Source organism: Lissotriton helveticus, chromosome 5_1 (assembly GCF_964261635.1).
Source record: "Lissotriton helveticus chromosome 5_1, aLisHel1.1, whole genome shotgun sequence".
Lineage (NCBI taxonomy): Eukaryota > Metazoa > Chordata > Amphibia > Caudata > Salamandridae > Lissotriton > Lissotriton helveticus.
This window is the reverse complement of record NC_136065.1, coordinates 143,091,080-143,111,188: the sequence shown is the minus strand read 5'-3', so window position 1 is coordinate 143,111,188 and position 20,109 is coordinate 143,091,080. Positions and strand designations below refer to the sequence as shown.

General features: G+C 46.3%; 1 protein-coding gene across 6 annotated transcripts in view; it reads left to right on the top strand.

The window, feature by feature from the left end:
* Positions 1 to 20,109, top strand: part of SEC16A (SEC16 homolog A, endoplasmic reticulum export factor) — a 421,944-nt gene that overhangs the window by 191,025 nt on the left and 210,810 nt on the right. For all 6 annotated transcript variants that reach the window (XM_078641918.1, XM_078641921.1, XM_078641919.1 and 3 more), the window contains exons 19-20: positions 19,344 to 19,548; positions 19,695 to 19,949. In XM_078641918.1, the coding sequence (XP_078498044.1) occupies positions 19,344 to 19,548; positions 19,695 to 19,949 (460 nt within the window). The remainder of the gene's footprint in view (positions 1 to 19,343; positions 19,549 to 19,694; positions 19,950 to 20,109) is intronic.

Sequence of the window (20,109 nt, the reverse complement as noted above, 5' to 3'; positions counted from 1 at the left end):
CTACGACGCAGATGTCGAGATGGTCGATATTGATAACGTCGTCGACGAGGTAGGAGACGACGATGTGGCCTTTGGGGCCGGAGAAGATAGCTCGGGCGAAGAGCAAGGCCCGATCGTTGTTACGGGGCCCGTGACCGAAACACTCAATAAGGCTCAGGTCAAGGGATCGCCACATGGCCTTACCCGAGATCGTACACTCAGTTCTACAGCCTCGCCTCAGGGCCCGGCTACGGACATCTCTAAAGATCCACTGGTTGACCGATCGAAACCGAAAGAGAAAGCTTCGGTGTCTACTCAACCTCAAGCACTGGAGGCGAAATCGAAACCGAAAGTGCGTATTGCTTTGGTCGGCTCGAAGTCCTCCGAACTATCGGCACCGACAAAGCAGAAAGGTGTTGTCGACCCGGTGAGGTCGCTGAAGGGTATCGAGCCGAAGACTGCGACACAGACAAAACTGGTCAAGAATGTTGACCCGAAAAAGTAGGTGCCGAAGGCCGTCGACACTGAAAAAGGACTCGGGGCTCGGAAGGTCCTAGATCCTACGCGTCGACCAGATAAGGCTACAGGCAGTACGAACCTCGAGCCCACGCCTCGCGGTGCCTCGAAGGAACCTGTCGAGTCGACACAGCCGTCCACCTCCTTCTCCAAGCAGGTGTCTGAATCGCTGAAACGCATTAAGGAGAAGGCTTCTCCTGTCGGACCGAAGGACACTCCAACACCGAAGCCTCCCTCTAAACCTCTAAAATCGTCGGCACCCATCCAGTTCACACTGCCGCCGAAAGTTGTGCCTAAAACCTTCGCCCCTAAACCGGCCGTCGAAGCGTCCACGAGGGTGTCCACGGGGCCGAAGCCTACAACTGCGGACCTTGTCACAAAGCACCGACAGCCCCCGCTTGAAGAGCAGTCGAGGCAATTCATCGACGCAGACACGGGTAGACTTTCTATTTATAAAAGAAAGATCGCCCCTGAACAGCCTATGGAGTCATATAAAATTCCATTAAAAAAGAAGTATTCTACTACTTCGCCTCTTCTTGTTGAGCCTCTTTCACCACATGGCCAAGACACTGCTCCTATCTCGCCAACTTACTCGGATGTGGAGACAGGAGAAGGTGACAATGAGGAGTACAGTTATCCTATGGACACTGATCCTGAAGATCACAATGAACCCTGGGCAGACGCTGCTGACCCAGGGAATCGACACACTGCCCCAGACAGTCAAGCGTATGCTGTAAAAACCTCGCCTACTGAAGACTCGGCGGCGTTTAATGCGCTTATTGAAAGGGCAGCCAAAAATCATGATGTCCAGCTCCATGCTTACCCTATTGAAGTTGATTTTTTGTTTGACACCTTCTCCACCTCGGAGAGAACTGTCAAGACTCTGCCAATGCTAAAGGGTGTCTTAAAACATGCTGGAGACATTTTTAAAGAAAACACCAGAGCTAGGGTGATTAGCCCCAGGATTGAGAAGAAGTACAGGCCGGCACCTGGGGACCCTACCTATATCAAGGGACAGTTGGACTCTCTAGTTGTTTCAAATGCCCGGAAGAGGTCAAACTCGCAAACAACGGGTGATGCTCCTCCCCCTGATAAAGAATCTAAAGTGCTAGAAACATCAGGGAAAAGGGTGGCAGCTCAAGCAGCCAATATCTGGCGCATTTCCAACACTCAGGCACTCTTAGCCAGATATGACAGGGCTCATTACGATACACTTGAAACCCTGTTACAACACTTGCCAGATGAATATAAGGAGGCAGCAGAGATGCTCATACAGGAAGGGAAGCTTATATCAAATGCATCTATCAAGTGTGCACTGGACACAGCAGACACCGCGGCCAGGGCATATAACACAAGTGTAATGTTGCGCCGACATGCCTGGCTGAGAATCTCCGGTTTCAAGCCCGAGATACAAACCACCATACTCAATCAGCCTGTAAACCCTGATCACTTATTTGGACCAGAGGTGGACACCACCTTGGAAAAAATCAAAAAGGACACTGAAACTGCGAAGTCTATGGGGGCTTTACAGTCCCAGCAGTTCAGGGGTGGTTCTTTTCGTCGCTCAAACAATAGAGGAGTTTCCAGAGGCCAGCTGTCACAGCAGACACAATACAGTAAAGGAGGCGCGCAAACCACCTACACCAAACAAAGTAGAGGTGGCTATCGTGGAAACAGCACCAAGGGCAGAGGTCGTGGAAACAACAGCTCCCGCTCCTCCGCCACTAACAAACAGTGACGCCTTGTCACTGCCCCCCGACCATGCCACTCCAGTCGGGGGAGGCTGCAACAGTTCCTACCAGTCTGGACATCCATCACTACAGACAGGTGGGTGGGAAAGCTTATCCAGTACGGTTATTGTCTGGAGTTAACATCTACTCCACCCAACATACCCCCAAGACACCGTCCTATGTCCACAGAGCATTTGCACTTATTGCAGCAGGAGGTAGTCGTCATGCTGCAAAAAGGAGCAATAGAGCTCGTGCCTGTGGAGGAAAGAGGTACAGGGGTGTACTCGCTGTACTTCTTAATCCCAAAAAAGGACGGGTCCCTCAGACCCATACTGGACCTCAGGCCCCAGAACCAGTACATCCTATCAGAACACTTTCACATGCTCACATTGCAGCAAGTTCTACCGTTACTCAGTCAGTGAGATTTCCTAGCAACATTAGACCTGAAGGATGCCTATTTCCATATTCCGCTACACCCGTCACACAGAAAAGACCTCAGATTCACCGTTCAAAATCAACATTATCAATTCAAGGTCCTCCCTTTCGGAGTGACGACGGCACCCAGGGTGTTTACAGAGTGCCTGGCGACAGTGGCTGCACACCTACGGAGACAGAACGTTCACGTCTACCCTTATCTGGACGACTGGCTTATCCAGGCGAAGTCAGCCAAGCAGTGTGCCGCCCACATGTCCCACACCATTCACCTTCTTCACGATCTGGGGTTTTCACTGAATTATCCAAAGTTCCACCTTCAGCCCGCCCACGTACGGCAGTATCTGGGCGCGGCAATAGATACTCTGGCGGCCAAAGCACAGCCAAATTCAGTGAGAATCAACAGCATTCAATTGCTGATACAAAAATTCAGACCACAACACTCGCTTCCGGCACGAGTGTTCATGCAGTTGATAGGCATGATGGCCTCCTGCATCTTCATTGTCCCGCACGCGAGACTACATATGCGTCCGCTTCAGGAGTGCTTAGCACGTCAGTGGAACCAGGCTCACGGACAGTTGAAAGACCTAGTGTTGGTGACCGGTCGTGCATACAACTCTCTGCATTGGTGGAATCCACAAAACCTCTGCAAGGGCCGACCGTTCCAAGAGCCTGTGCCACAGATTATTCTGACAACGGACGCATCTCTCCAAGGATGGGGAGCTCATGTACTCCACTACACAGTGCAGGGACTATGGACAGCGCAGCAAAAGAAGATGCACATCAACCTTCTAGAACTGATGGCTATCTTCTTGGCAATGAAAGCATTCAAAGTACATCTGTGCAACAAGGTTGTGTTGATCCGGACGGACAACATGACGGCCATGTACTACATACAAAAGCAGGGAGGTACACACTCTCCACAGTTGTCTCATCTGGCTCAGAGCATGTGGAAGTGGGCCATTCAGAGAAACATCTTCCTCATGGCGGAACACCTCCCGGGCATGGACAATCAGATGGCGGACCTGCTCAGCAGGCACAGCCACCAAATGCACGAGTGGGAGATACATCCATCTGTACTCCACCCGTACTTCCAGCAGTGGGGTCATCCAGAGATAGACCTGTTCGCCACAAACGAAAACGCCAAATACCAAAGCTTTGCCGGCAGGTTTCCACACCCACATTCGCAGGGCAATGCGATATGGATGAACTGGTCAGGCATATTTGCGTACGCTTTTCCCCCAGCACCTCTAATACCGCTGGTGGCACGCATGCTGAAGCAACACTCGATGACACTCATCCTGGTTGCTCCAACGTGGGCACACCAACCATGGTACACCACGTTTCTAGAACTATCCGTGGTACCGCATCAAAGGCTGCACCTCACACCCAGGCTTTTGACGCAGAACCATGGCGACATTCAGCATCCAGATCCGCAACAGCTCAACCTGGCGATCTGGCTCCTGAGGTCTTAGAGTTTGGCTACCTCAACTTGCCTCCCGACTGTATGGATATCATAAGAGAGGCAAGAAAACCCACCACCAGAGCATGTTATGCAGCTAAATGGAAGCGGTTTGTCGTTTATTGTGCAGACCACAACATCAACCCGCTAGATGCATCTACTCGCAACATCATTTGTTATCTGTTACATCTATACAAATGCAATCTGGCCTATGCTTCCATTCGTATACATTTATCCGCAATAGCAGCTTATCTCCAAAACAGGCAGCATCTCTCGCTTTTTAGAGTGCCTGCCATTAAAGCCTTTCTGGAGGGACTCAAGCGAGTTATTCCTCCCCGGAACGCTCCAGCTCCTGAATGGAACCTAAATGTGGTCCTCACCAGGCTGATGGGTCCACCTTTTGAGCCTCTACACTCATGCGAGATTCAGTTCTTGACGTGGAAAGTGGCTTTCCTGATAGCAATCACATCGCTGCGACGCGTTAGTGAACTCCAGGCACTAACTATCCAGGAGCCATTCATACAAATTCACTCCAACAGGGTGGTACTCCGTACTGACCCTAAGTTTCTTCCTAAGGTGGTTTCACAGTTCCATAAATAGTACCAAAGATTTTCGGAAAACAAAACAACTGTTTGTTGCCTTTTCGCCAACCCCATTTCCAAAGCAGGTATAGCCAGGTGGATAGTTAAGTGCATTCAAATTTGCTATCAAAAGGCTAAGCGCACATTAACGGTTCCCCCACGGGCCCACTCCACGCGAAAGTTGGGGGCCTCCATGGCTTTCCTTGGAAATATTCCTTTAGAAGACATTTGTAGAGCAGCCACATGGTCTACCACACACACATTTACAAAACGCTACTGTGTAGATGTGCACTCCAAACAGCAGGCAGCTGTAGGGCAGGCTGTTCTAAAAACACTTTTTCAAACTGCTGCAGCTGGCACAGGCGGCCGCCGCTAATGGAGGGACTGCTAGGTATTCTATGCAAAAGATATGAATTCAGCAGCCCACATGCCTCGAACCGAATATGCTACTTTACCAGTATGCATCTGTTCTTGGCATGTAGGGCTGCTCACATTCATATCGCCCGCCCTCCTCCCCGGCGCCTGTAGCGGCTGCAGCACTTACAATTACTCGTAGCATGGTCATCACTCACGGTTTTACACTCCATCTTTACCACAATGGCTAAAAACAATCTGAGGATGGAGTCGATGCCCATGCGCACTGTACTCCAGGGGAGGAGCCACCTATCTCATGATACTTCGAAGACTCTTCCAGGACAACAATGTGCAATCATCCGGACCCAACACTAGGCGGCGATCTATGCACAAGATATGAATGTCAGCAGCCCTACATGCCAAGAACAGATGCATACTGGTAAGTAGCATATTCGCTCCTTGCCATAGGACGTACTAGGCATTCATTCATTATCGAACACTTGCATATATTACTTGAGGGAAGTGGTGCCTTTGCCATTAGGTGTAATGGCAAAGTCGAACTGGCAGTGTCTCTGTGGCACAAACAGTGCTGCAGCCCTGGATGAACACACCCTTGCCTACCCTGGGTACCATCTCCTAGGGACTTATAAGTAAGCCAGTACTTGACAGTTGGGTGGTTCCAATTCGAGATAATTTGGTATAGGGTAGGAACACCAGACACTGAGGTCTGGTTAACAGGCCTCGTGCACTCTGTCGAAAAACCAGCAGCATCAGTCCAAAAATGTGGTGGTGAACATGCAAATAGATACATTTCCTTACAGTCAGCACCTGTGTTTATCAGGCTGACCAGCTTACCATCTCAGGTGGCTCTCACCCCACATGCACTCAGAACACACCAGATTGGTGACGAAGTGCAAAAAACAAGACACTGGACTCCTCCATTTATGCACTGACAATCTCCAGCTATATGTCTGTGTACATCCGAACTGCCAAAGCATCCCTGTTTAAGAACACTATACCATGTTGTGCTTACAGTCCACCAACCAGCTACCCCTCCAGTCACACCTTGGTGTGTTTTTGCCTTTGACCCAGTACATTTCTCTGCTGCCTTTTGTCTAGATCTACGCTGCATAAACACTGCATACATACAAAGCCATTTTTCTAGGCTTGAAAATAATGAGGTCCCTCGCAGCCAAATTGACAGATCTGTTTAATTTGAACAGCAAGGGAGCAGCACATTCTCATTTCCTGTCTCATGTCAGCTGGTTGTTGGTCTGGGAGTTGGGATAATCTGTTCCCTAAAGCTTTCCATCTAGGTATCGGGTGAAGCAGTGATGAAGCAGATGCTCTAAGCCGATTACTCGGTTTATCAGTTTCCTCCATTTCCATCTCACTAGGGAGCTGGAAGAAAGTCACTAGGAAATGCATGTCAAACTGGATTAGTCTGATACCTTTCTGTGCTTTTCCATTAACACTATTGGTCCACAAAACTCTGCAGAGGGTCAAAACTTCTAGTCCTCTGGAGAGGATACTGATTGTTCAGTTTTGGTGGGGATGTACTTGCAGACTCAATACAGTTCTCCAGCAACCGGATGATGTAAGATCCCCTGGTTCTTTGTTTCTTTTCAGCAGGGTTGCTCCCTAGGCTGCCTAATGCTTTGGTTCAGCAGGAGAGAATGAATCTTCCTCCCTCCTTTCCATTACAGTACTTAAGAGCATGTTTCCTAGGGTAGTGGGGGCACTGTTACACCTAGGTTTAGACTAGGTTCGAAACTAAGTCGTGTGATGTTAGGAAAAGCTAGATTATGTCGATCTGAGCAAATTACATCAATTTTCTCATTGATCTTCCCCTGATCATGGTCACAGTCTGTATAGTTTTTGGGTTTTTTGTTTTTTTTGAACGACTATCTAAACCTTTTAACTCCTAGAAGATTTAGGGGTCCTTGTTGATTTCTATAAACCTGTTCTCTTCCATGGGATCCTCATCAATAGTCATAAGCACTGAATATTCCCGACCATAAAAAATATGTATTAAAGACATATAATATATTTATATATATTATATGAAAAACATATTTTTTATATATATATATATATATATATATATATATATATATATATATATATATATGAGATATGTGGGCACACACTCAGCCCTTCCCCCCCCCCCCTAATCCCCCCCTCATCATATATATCTAGGTCCCAAACAATACCGGCACCCACTGGAATTCTACCATGTTTTTATTGAAGAACGGAAACCCTCTCCCCTGCCAATAGTCTTGTTTCGGTGTAACCACCTTCCTCTGTGTTGGCTGCTATAAGTAAATTCACCATTTTTAAAGTGCTAAGTGCATGTAAACCGTAGTCATAAACAGCGAAGATGGCCTCATTTCATCTAAAAATCATGCTTTTTGTGGCAGCCATCTTAGAACGTTCCTTTCATGCAATTGAATCAAGTTTAAACATTTCACAGAGAAAGATATTTCACAGGGAAAATTAAAAGATCAATAATAAATCAATTAATTTCCCTCATATACAGAAAATCCTAATCTTTTTAGAATAGATCTTGTTCTAAGGATTACGCTTGAGATGGTATTCTAAAATATCAGCACTCATTCTAAATGTGACCAAAGTTCTTGTGTTGTATTGAGACTTATGGGTGCCATGGTATTAAGGTCTATGATGTACCTCAACTCCATTCTACGTGGGGGTTTTACTCTATCCCCTCCCCTTTCATGTTTGGGGGCCTGGTCTATACAGAAGAATTTTATAAGATCGTGGTTACTGGTATGGAAACTTTCGAAATCTCTTTTAAGACAGGGGCACTCCAAACTGTAAACTGTGAACTCTGAGTTGCATTTAAGCAAGATATTGATCTTTCTCATTTTCTGTTGGCCCTTGTGTTGAATGCTGTAGTTGTTAATTTTCTGACTATACTTGCACGCTTTGCACTTCATGCAGGAAAAAACCCTGTTATGGGCTCTGTACGTCGTGTCGATACGACATAGTGACTGGATACCAAATAGTAATTCATGGATTTATGCAGTCTATGTGTAATGAGTGGTAGTTCTGGGATGGCTGACTTGAGGACAGGATCGCCTTTAAGTTATGAACAACTGTGCCCCTGCACTAAACACAATATGTAATAATTCAATGGTATAAACTGAGTTATTTAAATGCAATGGTATAGCTTAGTACAGCAATCTAAACATATAGTAAAAATTCGAGACTCAGTAAACATGAACAAAAATTGAAAACGTCGGTAGATAAATAGTCTGTTCTTGGAGTATTCATTTCTGTTTATTGTTCCATTTCATAAGCCAACACGTGTTTCATCGCAGGGAACAAACTGCGAATCTTCAGGGCTGGAATGAGTGGCTTTCACGATTAGATGCTAGAATAGTGCAACTCCCGATGTATGACGAGAACGAAAATAGAGGGGGAGGGCCGGTCAGTGTGTAGACTCTGGTTTGTGTCAGAAAAAAGAAAGTTTTGTTCCTGATTTTATATTTAAGGGTAATTAGCCCGGTCTCCGAAACACGGCGCCGGGAAACTAAGAGAGGGAGAACCTCGTATACTAGGCAAGGCACTCCGTGGACATAGGCGTACCCGCCCGACCACGAAGACTTCTCTCCTCCCGGTTTTCACCTTACTCGTGAAATATCGAGATCTATCACAATTCAAATCTGCTTTTGTTTGGAATTCCGAAATTAGGACTCCTCTCAACGCCCCGACCGGGCTAATTACCCCGGGCTATACCATTGCATTTAAATAACTCAGTTTATACCATTGAATTATTACATATTGTGTTTAGTGCAGGGGCACAGTTGTTCATATTCTAATTTGTGGACCAGCTTTCTGGTCCATTGTTGAGTGGTTGTGAGGGATTACCGCTCGCCCCATTGCCTACACTGTTTACTTTCTATATCTATTACTTAGCGGTTATCCAGGTGTTGCGCCTAGTTACTCTGGAACACTAAAAGACCTCAGCAGTTGTTTATAGGATCGCCTTTAAGGATGTGCCAATTTTTCTTAAAGATATGCATGAATTCCGGTGTGTTAGAGCTGTATCGAGTAACAATTCTGGCAGGCTGAACAGTATTCTTAAGGGCTCTGCTTTGGGACTTGGGGACAAGAAGCTCAGACCTATTTGAAATATCCGCTTTTTTCTGCAGTTTGCAAGACCTGTTGCGAATAGCTTCTGGCTTCAAATCTTACAAGGGCCTCGTTCTTGGGAACATTATATTCTTCTGTGGACGTGCAATTCCGTTGATGCAAAGATCTCGACTGAGACTTGTGCTTTGACGTCGACCGCTCAAGGTTGTGCGGTGACTGAGTGTCCTGTCTCTACGTCGAACGTTTAGCCAACGCTGATGGAGACCTGCTCCTCGACGTTGACCGTTGCCTGGTTGACGTCAACGGAGGGTCTTTTACTTGACTCAACATTGAAACTGCCGTCTTCGGTCTTGGAGTTGAACGATGTGTGTGCAGCGCCGAAGACTTCGACGACATCGGCTTCTTCGCCACTTTTAAGTTAGACGCCGATCCCGATGACGAAGGTGAACAGATCGGTATTTTGCTTCTCGACGTCAATCTTGTTCTCTTTTTCTTCTGTCTCACAGGAGATCTACCTCTTTCAGAAAGTGCATATAAATGAATTCTTTCTCTATCCTTGAGAGTTCGCCTGGACAGCTTTTTACAATGCTGGAGAGTGAGAGTCAGGGAGGCAGAGAATACACACAGAATGTTTGTCAGACCTGGCCTCCTTGCCAGAGGAAGGGCAAGGGTCAAAAAGTGTAGGCATTCTGACAGAAAATTAATTACTTTCTGCCAAAAAAACTGGTTACACCTTACTCTAAAGTCAAAAAGACGTTGAGTGAAAGGTAGAAAACCACAATAAATTTAGAATTATTTGACAAAGTCAAAAAAGACAGAGCTGTGAATTCCAGGGTTCTGACTGAAGGAGCTGGAAAGAACAACTGACCTAACTGTCACCCCTGAGGCAGGATGGGAAGCTAGGGGTCATGGCTGCCTTAAAGGCACAGTGCCATTTTTTAGGTCGAGCGTAGCGATAGCGTAGCGATGGACCTTTTGTCGGCGTGTTCGGAGGAATCTGAGACAGTGTACAGGCACGAGCCTCGCTGTCTCAGATTTCTCCTCGAGGGCGCGCACGGCGCCGTGCACATCCCCTGCCTCGGAAGCTCCATCCCGCAAGTAAGCCTCTCGCTTCTGTCAATCACGCGCGCGCACACACAGCCACACTCACGCATGCACACACAAACACGCACACACATACGCAGGCAAACACACACGCAGGCACACAGGCATACACACACGCGCACACAGACACACATACCGTCGCCGCACCCCACCCTGCCCCACTTACTGCGTCAGTGGCCTCAGCCGCCACTCCTGACTACAAACAGACAAACGGGCAGACAGACACTCGCCTACACACCACCCCCCCAACCCACCCACCCACCACCCACCAGTCATCGTGCTATTTTAACACACACACACACGCATACATACACACGCATACACACACGTGCGCACACACACACACACGTGCGCACACACACACACACGCGCACACATCCCCCTCACACCCCACTTACCAGGTTCTTCTTGCGTGTCCCTCGGCAGCCAGCGGGTCATTCCGGGTAACAGGCGGGGGCCGCGGGGCTCACCACGAGCACGGGAGCCCCGCTAGCTAACATGGAAATCCTCCGGCGGCCACAGGAGCGCCTGCTTCCTGTTTTTGTCCGGCCCCGCCCCCGTCCCAACAAAGCTTGCCTGACTTCCTGTTGAAGCCGGGCTGCGGCGGTGAGTTTGCTTGTTTAGCCATGTTACCCAACTAACAGGCACTCCAGGCCACTACATACAAGGACAACGTACCACTTCCCCTTTAAAATCCATTACCAAAGCGCTTCCACTCCTCAACGCCTGTAATTCACACATATATGCTATGGCACCCGCTTCATAAAGGTTTTAAGTTTGTACTTTATTATGCAGCAGTACAAAAGCTTGAAAGCGAAAACAGCATGTTTTTAACTGTCAAAGCGTTTCCTACATCAATAAAATAATGAATTAGGTAAATGAGAAAAAGAAGGAAAAATGCTTGAACTCGGTGGCAAAGAAAAACAGCAATATTCAATGCAAAACGAAGTATCATAGCAAGTCTATGTAGAGAGAATAATTTCACGAACACTTCAAATCTCCTTGGCATAATAACAGCAATTTAAACGTATTTATTTTACTTGCTGGTTTCTGTACAATGCCCAGACTGCCTGTCAGTCACTTTTGAAAGAAGTCCCATTAAAAGAGACGGGGAACACTACAGATGTGTGAGAGCTGAAGAAATCTGGCTCAGGCACAAGGCTGAATAGGAGCATTTTCAGCACATTTATGTACTTTTAAGTATGTTACATATGGCTAAAGGCGTCCTATACATCATGAATAAGCCATAACGCATACTACGGCAGATTGCTAGCCAAAACACGTGTAATAAGTATGCTAGGGCGCATGCTCATGTCGGTATACGGTTGCTAGTTCAATCTGTGGGCCAGGAAATAGCCCTTAAAGATATATCCACCTTGTTTAAATACGTTCAATCTCAGAAGCTTTACTCTTAGGTTAAAGGTCGGCGTGGCAGCTCGTGTAACCTGATTATGAAGCGCTCAAACCCCGAGGCAGGCTTGAGAAGTCGAGCAAACATCACAAAGCAAAAGCACGCTTTTAAGAGTCAGTCTTGTAGGTAGCTCACAGATAAAACACCGTAGAAAGGTTGGATTAGTATGTCAGGCAGCTTTACTGACAAAATATTTGCTGTGTTTGAAAGATCCGTAGTAGAGAGCCCACAGTCATGACTGCAGAAATTAACTTTTACAAGTGTCAATGGTCAAGCACTGGGATGTCTGTCTGTGTGTTTTCCCAAATCACACATGAACAAGCATTTGCAATGCAATAGGCCTCGCAGTTGTTAGAGTTTGAGCCATTGCCATTATAAATGGCACTGCCTTTTATTCATGTGTTGGTTTTTAAAACGTAAATAAAAGGCATTGTCAATTACAATGCCAATAGGTTTAACTCTTGCAAATGCGAGACCTATTGCATTGCAAATGCTTGTTGTACAATTGCTTTCATTTTCCATGCTATTGATTTACAATAAATCCTGTAGGCTAACAATGCCTGCTCTTTTGCAGTTTTTCATGAGTTTTACTCATTAAAAAGAGTGCAAGTGATACTTGCCCTCCTGTGGTCTATATATTCATTATGTGTTTACAAAAGCAGTTATTTATTATTTCTTTGTTTAGCCTCCTATAAGGGGGCTGCATTGGTATGAGAATAATGGAGTGTGTGTGTGTATACTTGTTTTGGAAAACTGCATCAACCTGCTTAGTTGCAACCATCTATGCTAAATGGATTGGAGAGCTCTTCCTGCTTTCTTTGAAAAGTTTGCAAATGCTTTGTAATAAAGACATTATCGTGGAAAGAATAGTCCCTCTGTCATTCTTAAGATTTTGACAGAGAGGAGGAGCCAAGATGGCGGCGGAGACGGACGTGTAATCGCCCGGCTCCCCGAGCCTGTTCCGCTAATAATCTATCCTGACCACTATCCTGTGGCAAAGTAGCCGCGAAAGGACGAGGGATGCGCGCTGTTGCTGGTGGCGTTTCTCCGGTGCTCTTACCTGCCCGATTACTGGTTGTAACGGCGGATTTTCTCCACGACCGGTGCCGAGCCCTGGACCAGTGCCCCGGGTCGATGTGCCCAGCTGGAGACGGCCGGAGCTCCTTGGATCCCACCGATGGGTGGTGTGCCTGCGTCCCCCGCTACGATTCATCGCCTGTCAGGTGCCCGCACCGATCCCTCCGGAGGAAGTGTTACTCGACCGGCAGTGGGTTTTCATCGCTTTTTCCCCTCAGAGCGGTGTTGAGGTGAGCCGCGCTGTTTTGTACTTGATGAGGCGGAAATGGCCGCTGCGACTAGCCATTGCTCCACGCCGGGACGGGTCTCCATGACAGGACCTACATGATTCATTGCACGCTAATAAGGGGAGCTCAGGATTTTGTATGAGATCGCACCCCAGCTGCCTATCGTGGGACCCACCCATACGAGCGGATACCCCTTTGTTGGTGCACAATATGGCGGTCGTCTCCTCTGCAGCACGAATGGGCTCCGTCTCTGCCCCTGAAGGTGTCGCCCTCCATGGCCTCAAGCGGCGGTCGGAATACTTTGCTGAACTCCGCACTGCCGATTCACTAGATCGGCCGCCTGACATCACCCATGCCTCCATCCTCGCAGCGCTAGCCGATTTAAGGGCAGACTGGCATGATCGCTACTGTGCGCTCGGCACGAAGTTGGAAGCAGCCGCTCTAGGGTCAGAGAGTGCCTCGCCAGCTGGCCCCCCTTGTGGTATCGACCGAGTCTCTCCTGAAATCGAAATGGGGACATTGTTGCCGCGTAACTATCAGCTGGAGCAACATTCTGAGACTGGATTCTCTGCAGGACTGCCGCCAGCCCATGTCGTGGAAGCTACATTGTTTCCTATCCTGCCTCAGCGCTCACTGTCGGCCACTGAACCCCTATCCTCGTTTGTGGCTCAGCTGGGGATGCAACTATGTTTCTACGCTGCTCAGACTGGAGACGCTGTGGGTTTAAGTCGCTGTTTTATGCTGCATTGGGTGGACTTGGGTGCCGCGCTATTCTGGATCATTGCCATGGTTGGTGACTGGGTGTGTACAATTTGTGCAGGGGGACCTTCTCCTTGTAGAGGGCGGCCATCTTACCCCTTTGTTCTATCTGGGGCGGTGTGTTATCCGGGATCATGTTTGGGTGGACGCTTGAAATCTGGCCAGGGTTAGGAGTGATCTTCTTCGTGTTAACTGTGCTTGAGGGGCGGGTGGGGGCCCGGGACGGGACGCCTCCTCGACGCGTGCTGAAGCGATTTCTGATGTCTCTCCCTGCTTTCTTTATGTATGGACGCTCTGATTTTGTTGTTGTGGGTAGGGGAGAGATTTAATTGCCGGGGAGTTCGGGTGATTTAGAATTTGGCCTTCCTCCAGTATTAGGGGATTCTTTTTCTTTTTCTCCCTTTCTTTTCTCTATATTTCGGGTTCTTTAGTGGGCGACAGACACACTGCCGGGGGGGGTAGGCCGTAGCCTCCGCATTGATGTAGGGTGGGGGGGTGGTTTTAATTTCATACAGTTCATTTCTATGGGCCTTTTCTGTTTTCTGCGCTTTTCTTTACCTATTTCTGTCCTGGGTCCGAGGGGCGGGTTAGTGGGAGTGGGTGGCGCTGTGCGTGGCGTGTACTTGCCAGTTTACGCTCTTATTGTTCTGCCTTGATCCGCCATGTTGTCTTAGATGCCAGCTTATACGGTTGATTCCATACTATGCGGTTGCCTGCTCATGATGTGAAGTAATGATACGGACTCAGTACTCCTTGATCTCTATTCTTCACTGTTTATGTTTTACACTTGCAAAATTTTTAAAATTAACCTTTACTGCTCCTGTTTTCCTGGTGGCACGTAATCGTTTGCAGAGTTATTCCATGATTGTTGCTATTTATCCTGGTGCCGCTGGGAACTGTATTGTTCGCTCTTGTGCTAAAAGTATCGTGGCCGGCCTGACGGTTGTGGGCCCGTATTTGTTATTTTTATGCACAATAAAGGTTTAAAGAAAAAAAAAAAAAGATTTTGACAGAATTTCATCTAAACTTTTAATTACATCTCTTTTTTCAGCTGGGACCTTGTGTTTCTTCGGTTGAGGATACACTTCATTAACTTGCATGTATTGAAAGATTGAAAATATTATCTTGAAAGTTGATCTGCCGTCAGGAAGCGGATCACCTTTTTATTACATAGGTAGTCTTACTTTAGGTAACAAAGTGGCAAAAGCTATTATTGACACATATATAGTCTCAAGACTATCGAATGTTTACAACGTGAGGAAAGTCGAACCTCTCCCAAGTCTAGGTCCTCAAAACTATGAGTGCATATGTTGCTTTTCAAAGTAATTAATTCCTGATAATTGTAAAGCTGCAACTTGGGCTACTCTCCATGAATTTTGCAAGCATTTCTGACCTTGTAAAGAAACCAATTTCTGACCGGGTCTTTTCTACTATCTTGTGCTTCAAGCTTGGTCTGTTCTATACTGTCTCCCAGTCCCCTAAAAGAGCAGGATAGGAAATTGAGTTCCCTTCCTGTTTAGAAGGAAGGTGATCGAGAGCTTCAGAGTTAAGAAAATGACTTTCATGGTGAATCCGATGCGCTTAGTTGTCACTAGCCTTCCTTCACAACATCCATCTGCCCGTCTCATTAAGCTTATCCTATGCAATCACCATGGCAGAAAAAAAGAAAAAGAAATAGGCAGGGATGCTTGGTGGAACAGTGGTTAGAAAAAGAGATATGTTAGTGTTGTCAGAAGTCATACGATGGGGCATGGGCATGGCGGTCCTACGGCTCTACTACTGGGCCTCCCTCCTTCTAGTAATAAATGGGTGGCTCACAGGTGGCTGGGGTAACCCAGCGTAAAGATTAGAATGAAATTGTATTGGACTGGACACAATACTGCATATTTTATATGCCAGCCCACTCCATCAAGGGCTTTAGGAATCCACAAAACTAATAATCCAATGACGGCAGGCCGCATAGCGAATGATGGGTTGGTACAAGAAACTGGCCTGCTTTATTTTGGATTAGAAGGCCCGCAGTTTCGATTTTTCCATTTTTAAGCTATTTTTGAGGCAAAATAGAAGATACAGTTGATGGTCGGAGGATTTGGTACAGACTGACTACATTTACCCCCAACTTCCACCCCCTCCCTCCCGTCCCCCAAACAGTCAGACCAAGGTTGTTTTACTCAAAAAATGACAAGCGAAGCTGCATATATATATATATATATATATATATATATATATATATATATTTGCCACCCACAATATGCGCTGATGTCTGTACATTTTTTTCCATCGCTCCTGACACAGATCCTTAGCTTCTCCTTGGTCTTTTGCCCGGTTCTTTTCTAGTGTACAGGGAAAAATGTCACCCCCTAAAAACAGGTTTAAACAGTACAGACATGTCGCAAACAGATGGCTGCTCTCTGTCATCTGTTCCCCTTGGACCGCATCCGGTTCAGCACTAGCTCCATTTCTAACGTCTGTTCTGGCACTATCCCTTGCTTCGGTGCTTTACGCTCCTATGCCAAGGATCTAGAAACCGGAGAAGGACGTACAGCCCACAGTGCTATCTGACTTTGAGTAGAATCAACCACTACATTGACCCAAATTGCCTCTGGCACCAGCTGGTGTGCAGCCGTTGGGCAACCATTCATATTCAAATACTTTGCCCTTACCACATGATAGGACCCAGACTTTAGACCAGCTTTTTTACACTGACTTTGGCAATAACTGTGAAGTAGGGGACCCCATGTTTAACAATAGGATGAAAAATGCCCAGTCCTGCATGAGTAAAGCACCTCATTCACTGTTATGCAGTGGCTAGCAGAAGTTCTAGGTTTGCAACCTCCCACCATTTGAAGACTAATATTTTGACGGAAAAACTGCAACCGGGTCAGGCTCCCCCAGATCCACTTTTACCATTTAGTGAGGCTGTTACAGATACTCTTTTGGGCTCTCGGTCAAACCCTTGCTCAGGTCCATCTGTTAGCAGGCAGGTTACGTGTCGCCATCGCCCTGCACCAGGTGACTCAGCCTTTCTCACTCAACACCCAGCACCACCGAGCTTGGTGGTATAGGCATCCAACAGCAAAGTTAATCCCAGTGCTTTCCCTATTACGCCTGACAAAAAGAATAGAAACATTTGAGAAATGCATGTTGTTTTTATCCACTAGCCTGGCCCTCTGATCTGTGAATGCTAGCTAGCTGTCTTCTGGGACACTGTTCTCATGCCCTTTAAGATACAAACGCACATGTTTTGTGAGCTGTTCCAGACCTTCGGCAACCCTTACACAGGCTATTCAGGATGGTAAGTGTCATTCGCTCTGAATAGGACACAACTGATTGATTAGGATGAACAATGAGTATTGGTGTGGCCCTTTTAGCAGCGCCTGGGTGAACTCTACAGGTTTCACCAGGGATGTCAAGGCATCCTTACTAGACATGCGGTTTCACAACTCTTGAATTTTCAGTGAACAAGTGGCTTAGGTTTGAAACTTTTCAAGGAGTGCAGAGCCACTGAACGTTCTTTGGGCCTTTCTGTTCCCACAAGCATTTCACCAGCAATTTTGCCTTCTCTGTGGTTGGGTATCCATCAGAAAGTTTGCTGCAAAGGTAAATATCGTGTTCATCAAGACTTATGCCAATCATCCCGTGACCCTCTGCTTACTTTTTACATTGAACACCTGGTCACTCTTATGTTGCCTATGCAAGCAAGTGAATACTAGGTTTTCTGTTCAGAACGTGGGAGTTTTTCTAAGGGCCAAAGTGCTTTTTGAGGTTTGACCTAAACCTGCATTGATATTCCAAAACATGCAAGGTTGCATGTTTTGTAAAGCCTAATTAAAAGGAAGTGAAAGGGTTTTAGCAATTGTTTTTTCTCAGGAAATGTTTAATACATTTGTTAGTCATATAATGCAATTATATATGTTCTACTATCCCGACAGGTGATTTCATGGTGGTGTGCTTCACAGCAAATTTTACAGCAAATGTTAGGAATCCTTCCTCAAAGAAAATTATTTAATAAATATCTTGTAAATGGAGTGCATTTTAAGAATGTTTTCCTGCGTTTGGCCAACGTGCACAAGCATCTAAGGTGACTACAAGTCAGAGTTGGGAGCCCTCCCCTAATGTTGTATTAAGCACACAAAGGATATCTCCTCCATAAGCAACTTCTGCTAATTTGCCCCCGCTCCACATCAGTTCCTGGAAATCACTGTGAACTGTTTCTCTAAGTATCCAGGCTTGATGTATAAGACATTTGAAAGGAAGGTGCAAATAATTAATCTCAAACTCTAGTGCATAGGACCCATCTCCCAACCAATATAGTCTTCTACAAAGGCCATGTTGTTGTCGGTGCATTTCAGAAAAGTTTTGACTAGATTGCTGAAACGTAATGAGCACAGACATAAAATCTTGGGAACCATTGTAAATTTTCATTTAACACTGCCAAGAAGCCTGTGCACTGAAAGAAGTTCCTCTAGGCACCAGACCCATCTTCCCTAACCCCCACCCCCTTTCAAAAAAGGCTGTACAGAAGCCTTTTCTGTCTTCAGCTCTGCTCATAGTTCCAGGAACCTGTGATGATTCTACGGGTGTGGAGTCAGTGCACCCAAGAACTGCCAGCAGCGCCCTGAGCCACTACTTGCAAGTACATATTGTCTCTGTACCCTGGACCTCACAAAACCAAAGCAACCAATCCACGGTCTCTTTGCCACTGGACCTGTCTGCATGAGAGTGAACACAACATGTTGCTAGTGAATTGTTCAACTGCTTTCCCAGAATTTGAACTCTACCCATGACCTTTACACTTTGGAACGCTAAACAACACACACCCGCACCCTCAGAGTCCCAAGGGTTCTGGAATTTCAAGAACACTGTTTCCCAATATCCTGACAGCTCACAGCAGCCATGCAGTATCTAGTGTTCTTGAAACATGGACCCTCCTAACAGCAGCTACCAAATTGCACCCAGCCCTAGTATTGAAACTGTGCAAAGCAGCATCCGTGGTATCTAGAATAGCACACTTGCACCTAAGCTATAGAATACCATGCTGTACTCTGTCTAGCATCGAGCCTCAAGTTACTGCACCACAATGGCAATGAAATATGGGAATCGCACTGTGCAAATCATAATTTTGTAGGAATGTTTTCCAACCTTAAGTGATGTGCAAAAAGGTTTTGTGGCAAATATTTGATGTAATAAACAGTTTATTTGTATGGCAATCTCCCACAGAAAGTAGACTCTTTCTTGCCAAATCAAAGAACATTAAAAAAAACGTGTGCGTCAATGAAAAATTAACATGCTTGGGAATTGTGCACTTGAAGCTTGATACTTGTAGTGTCTTGGAAGAAGTGAACTAATTGTGTTCTGCCCATGTTTCATTTAACCTGCTTCACAACATAAAAGGTCACAGGACAACAGAAGAATTGCTGACCACTTCAGTTAAACTAAAAATAACTCTTAACACTAAAACAAATACAACATGTTTTTGGCACACCTGCCTAATGTGGTTATTCTTCTTCTTCCTCATTAGGGGTTGTGATCTATTTTAGTTTGGTTGATTGAACAGACAGCCTAATATTTCCATGTTTCTGTTTTCCTTCACAGCAAGGCACTATTGTGTACAACACTGACAGGTCAACCCCCCAGCAGTATGCCTGTAGCACTTCAAGCTCTGAAATGGACCGTGTTAGCCAAACGGACAGCACAGGGGCTCCTCAAGAAGTGGGTCCTGGCATGGAAAATCCACTGTTGGCTGCATTGGTTCCAAACATGATGCCACCTGTACAAGACATACAGCTTGTTCTTCCAGGTGAGGCTACTCTGACGGTGTGGAGTAATGTTTCATCAATTGAACAGACAGCCTATGCCTTACATTTATGTAGGGTTTGTACATTAACTAGAATTTGCACCATTAATGTAGGTTTTAATGTGTATGTTGGTACTTTCTTTTGTTAGATTCTCAGTCTATCCTTGAGAGGCCACCGCTTGCTGTTCAGCAACCACCTGCTAGTAACAATCCTCCCTATCCAACAACGTCACCCACCTTTGTACCAGGAACCCACTTTGGACCTCCGCAACCAAACCAAGGCTTTGTACCTCCATATGCACCTGAGCAAATGCACACCTATCCAAGCAATAGTGGAGAACAATCCCTTCCATCCTCCCCTGGTGGAGAGTCAATGACTGAACTTCAGTGGACTCAGGACCCAGGTTTGTTCTTCACTTTTTTAATCAAAATAAAGTTTTCTTTGCAACCCCCACATAACTCTGAATACTTTTATATTGGGCGACACACATGTCACTTTCCCCAGCTGCCCAAGGTTAGTTTCAGCAGGCACAGTGGCAGTTCAAGATGTTAATGTTAATGTTA